This window comes from Natrix helvetica (assembly GCF_964273705.1).
Source record: "Natrix helvetica genome assembly, chromosome: W".
Classification (NCBI taxonomy): Eukaryota; Metazoa; Chordata; class Lepidosauria; order Squamata; family Natricidae; genus Natrix; species Natrix helvetica.
This window is the reverse complement of record NC_138555.1, coordinates 77,730,248-77,733,216: the sequence shown is the minus strand read 5'-3', so window position 1 is coordinate 77,733,216 and position 2,969 is coordinate 77,730,248. Positions and strand designations below refer to the sequence as shown.

Here is a 2,969-nt window from a genome sequence, read left to right as displayed (position 1 = left end):
CCAGTCCTTCCGACGCGCCCTAAAAAGTTGGCTTTTCCAGAAAGCCAGCCTGGCCTGTTAATTTTAATTTTAACTTATTTTAAATGTATTGTTTTTTTAAAAATTCGGGTTGTTGTTGTTTTTTGGATATGGATTTAATCTTTTTTAACTTTTGGGATGTGTGTTTTTTAATGTTGTACGCCGCCCTGAGTCCTTTTGGAGAAGGGCGGCATATAAATCCAAATAAACCAAACTAAACCAAACCAAACCAAACCAAGAATTTCCCAATGATTAAATACCATTTTCTATTCCCCCCCCCCCCCGGTTTGTCTTTCTTGGTATTAGACACTGAGTGACCACAAATATCACAAAGGATAAATAGGAAAGAAAGAACATTTCATAGGATAGGAAAATTATGTGGAATTTAGAAAAAAAAAACATTTTTAGTGTCCCTGAAAGACTGTACAGAGGTAATGATACACAGAAGATGACAAATTGTGGAACAAAAGTTAATATTTGATCCTAACTCTATCATGCCACAGTGATTCAAAATAGTTTCTTCCTAGTATCATGTCTGGATTCACCTGGGAAATTAAGGTAAGGGTAGGGATTCCTCTGGAGATGCTATCCCAAGCTTCTATGAAAAAAATCACTCCATAACTATTCAGGCCTATGATGTAATATGCAGAAAAGGCTTTGAAATACTAGGTAAATCATTTGTTTGAATGTGACAATAAAATGTTCCTTTGAAATCTACTGAAACTTGATTCTCCTGTTTGTGGATCTAGACTTTCCATTGAGAAGTTGTAAAAGGACATTTATTTTCGAAATATAGTTTATTGCTGCTTTTCTTGTCTCATCTTGAAATGGAGATCAACCTCTCACTGTTAATGAGCTTGTCTTCTTATTCCAAAGAATACTTGGGTATGTACATGTGAAGATATATTACTTGGGTTCTTTCTGTAGCTTAGGACACAACCAAGATTCTCCAGGGAGAGAGGAATTTACCAAATGTTCATTTACAAACTGTTGATGCCTACAAACTGCAACCAATCTTGATGCCTACCAACCATGAATCTTATAGTTGATTGGATGGGACATTCTTTGTTGTTGTTCTTCAACATCTCAACCCATTTCTTATTTGTTGAATGTCGTAATGTTCTATCTTACGTTCACGCTTATCCATTCGCCCTTCTTCGTTTTCTTTTTCTCAGCAACACATCTGTGTTGCGTATCCAGAGGAGTTTCCACTTACAAATGTTCTCCTAATGTTCTCAACATCTTCCATCATACTCGGTATTTTGCCCGTCAATATCTTCCATCGACCGAAGATGCAAAAGCTAGAAGGATAGATAATGTTTTAAAGGAAAGACCTGGGATCCCAATAAAGTAAGTCTTGACAATGGCGCAGGTGTCCTTGCCGTGCTAAATATCCTAGTATATATCGTGTGATGCAATCTCAATAGTAACACATGAAAATGGTGTTTAGAAATGTAGCTAAAGGCTGACTCCGCGAAGCCTCCACATTTTCTCTGTTTATAGGAGAACATGAATTTGACCAACTGTACGAGAGCGGTAGAGTTTATCTTGGTTGGATTGCCAGTGTAGGGCGAGTGAAAAGTGTGATGCATGCAGGCATCTTTCTGCTCTACCTCCTGTGTCTGATGGGCAACGGGCTCATCATAGTGATGGTCATTTTGGACCACCATCTCCAGAAGCCCATGTATTTCTTCCTTAGCAACCTTTCTTGCATTGACATTGGACACACCACAGCCTTTATTCCCAAACTGCTGGTCAATTATGTCTCAGAGAAGAATTCCATCTGTTTCTACTGCTGCATAACACAGCTGTACTTCTACTTCCTCTTTGGGGTCACGGAATTTTTTATCATGACTTTGATATCCTTGGACAGGTACCTGGCCATCTGCTACCCCCTGAGGTATGGCACAATCATGACTTCCGGGGTCTGCCTTAAACTAGCAATAGGGGCTTGGCTGGGAGGATTTTTCTCCATCCTTTATCAGATAGTGATGATCGCGGACCTACCCTACTGCACGTCCAACATCATCAACCATTTCTACTGCGATGTGGGACCCGTGCTGAAAATTGCAGGAGGAGACATACAAGTCATCGAAGTACTCGGATTCCTAGTGACGGTGGTGGTGATTATGTCCTCCCTGCTTTTCACTCTCGTTTCTTATCTCTTCATCATTTCCACCATTCTCCGAATGCCTTCAAACTCCAGACAGCAGAGAGCTTTCTCTACCTGTGCTTCTCACCTGGTTGTGGTCTGCATTTTGTATGGGTCCGTGTTTTTCGTCTATTTAAGACCTACTGTCAAGAACTCTTCCTTCAGTAGGTTGAAGTCAGTCTCCATACTGTACACCATGGTCGCCCCAGTGCTAAATCCTTTCATTTACACCATTAGGAACAACGAAGTCAAGGGGGCAGTGAGGAAAGTTTTAGAAAGGAAGACTCCAGGTCTCCCAAATCTCTTGGCATAGAATTTGTTGACAAGTGAAAATTACTCATACAGCTTTGGAATCCATCTCCAAGGCTATTGTGAAGGTATCCTGTAACAAACCTACCTTAACAAAGACGGGGAAGGCAGTGTGTAATCTGGCAGGTTTGCTAATGGATGTTTTTTGTTTTCTTATCTTAAAGTGCAATTTTGTGATGATCCCATGCCAAAAAGGATTGTTGGGAAGCTTCTGTGGTCTAGCACTGCCTTGGCAACTTTAAGACTTGTGGACCTCAACTCCCAGAGCTTTTCAGTCAGCATGAAGTTGATGGGAATTGAAGTCCACCATTCTTATGATTCATGATGAATGTATCTTTTCTTTTACTGTATGTACATTGAGAGCATTTCAACCAAAGACAAATTTCTTGTGTGTCCAATCACACTTGGCCAGTAAAGAATTCTATTCTATTCTATTCTATTCTATTCTATTCTATTCTATTCTATTCTACTCTATTCTACACACACACAC

General features: G+C 39.9%; 1 protein-coding gene across 1 annotated transcript; it reads left to right on the top strand.

The window, feature by feature from the left end:
- Positions 1-549: 549 nt before the first annotated feature.
- Positions 550-2,483, top strand: LOC309400597 (olfactory receptor 6X1-like; the record flags this gene model as incomplete). The annotated part of the gene is made up of 3 exons (XM_081969158.1): positions 550-576; positions 1,194-1,275; positions 1,522-2,483. The coding sequence occupies 3 exons, from the start codon at positions 550-552 to the stop codon at positions 2,481-2,483; spliced, it is 1,071 nt and encodes a 356-aa protein (XP_081825284.1).
- Between the last annotated feature and the right edge of the window lie 486 nt (positions 2,484-2,969).